This window comes from Galeopterus variegatus, unplaced genomic scaffold (assembly GCF_000696425.1).
Source record: "Galeopterus variegatus unplaced genomic scaffold, G_variegatus-3.0.2 Scaffold4280, whole genome shotgun sequence".
NCBI lineage: Eukaryota > Metazoa > Chordata > Mammalia > Dermoptera > Cynocephalidae > Galeopterus > Galeopterus variegatus.
Window position 1 is genome coordinate 88,147 of NW_007730391.1, and position 956 is coordinate 89,102.

The following is a 956-nucleotide window of genomic DNA, read 5'->3' on the forward strand; positions in this document are numbered from 1 at the left end:
GTGGGCCTCTCCATAGCTACTCACTACATGGCAACTTGTTTCTCTCACAGCAGTGGCTCTGAGAGAGGGCTCAGATTGGTTTGTGACTCACAAAAGCTCAAGATTAAACCCCCTGGTATTTAGGAAGTGATTTGGCCAAAAGTAAAAAAAATTTCTAATATAGTGCCTGTCTCCAACATTTTTTTTTCTACCTCTATGCCTTGTCCCTAGTTGCTCCTAGTTCTAGAGTCTGAGGTGACCTGGAGTTTAATTCTGCTCTACCCATCGTGCCACTTTCATTTGTCTTTTGGTTCATTTATGAAGTCATTCAAATATGTATTGAGAATGTGTCTGTGTGCTTGCTACCAGCTAGGACTCACGTTTGTATGCAGTGTGCAGCAGTCAGTATCCAGCTGTCACTGATGAGGGAGCCTCCACAGATATACTTCTGTTCCAAGTATAGGCTGGCCTGCCAAGGCCAGCGCCCTGCAACAGCATCCTGGCCACCTACAATGCGGCCTGAGTATACAGGTCGCCCACACACTAGAGAAAGGAGAAAGAGAAATATGGAAATCTGGGAGTCCTGTGCCTCTGTTCCCCATCTTATTATCATCCCCGAACTCCCATGCATTCCCAGGACCTGAGCCTTCCCTAGACTCCATACTCTATCTTATTCCAGTTCCAAACCTGCCAGTTCTGGGCCCAAGTGGAGACCACTCACCTGATTGCAGATCTCTCTTTTTAGGGAAAGAGCATGGGCAAGAACCTATGGAAGATGCACCGCATCATTAGTATATAACACATCTTATTCCTAGATTCACTGAACAGAATGAATTATATTTAAATTTCCCAAATTGGTGTTAAAAGGCCAAAATTTACAAACGTCTAGCTATTAATGACAATTTTGATCATTACGTACTTACCTGCCTTCTTTAACAGCATGCATGGAACATAATTTAACTTTTACTTGATGACTT

General features: G+C 43.4%; 1 protein-coding gene across 1 annotated transcript in view; it reads right to left on the minus strand.

Annotated features, from left to right (window-relative positions):
- Positions 1 to 956, minus strand: part of PRSS48 (protease, serine, 48) — a 21,453-nt gene that overhangs the window by 18,855 nt on the left and 1,642 nt on the right. Inside the window, exons 2-3 of the mRNA XM_008587201.1 lie at positions 701 to 745; positions 360 to 522 (exon numbers count right to left, since the gene is read on the minus strand). Coding sequence (XP_008585423.1) covers positions 360 to 522; positions 701 to 745 — 208 coding nt within the window. The remainder of the gene's footprint in view (positions 1 to 359; positions 523 to 700; positions 746 to 956) is intronic.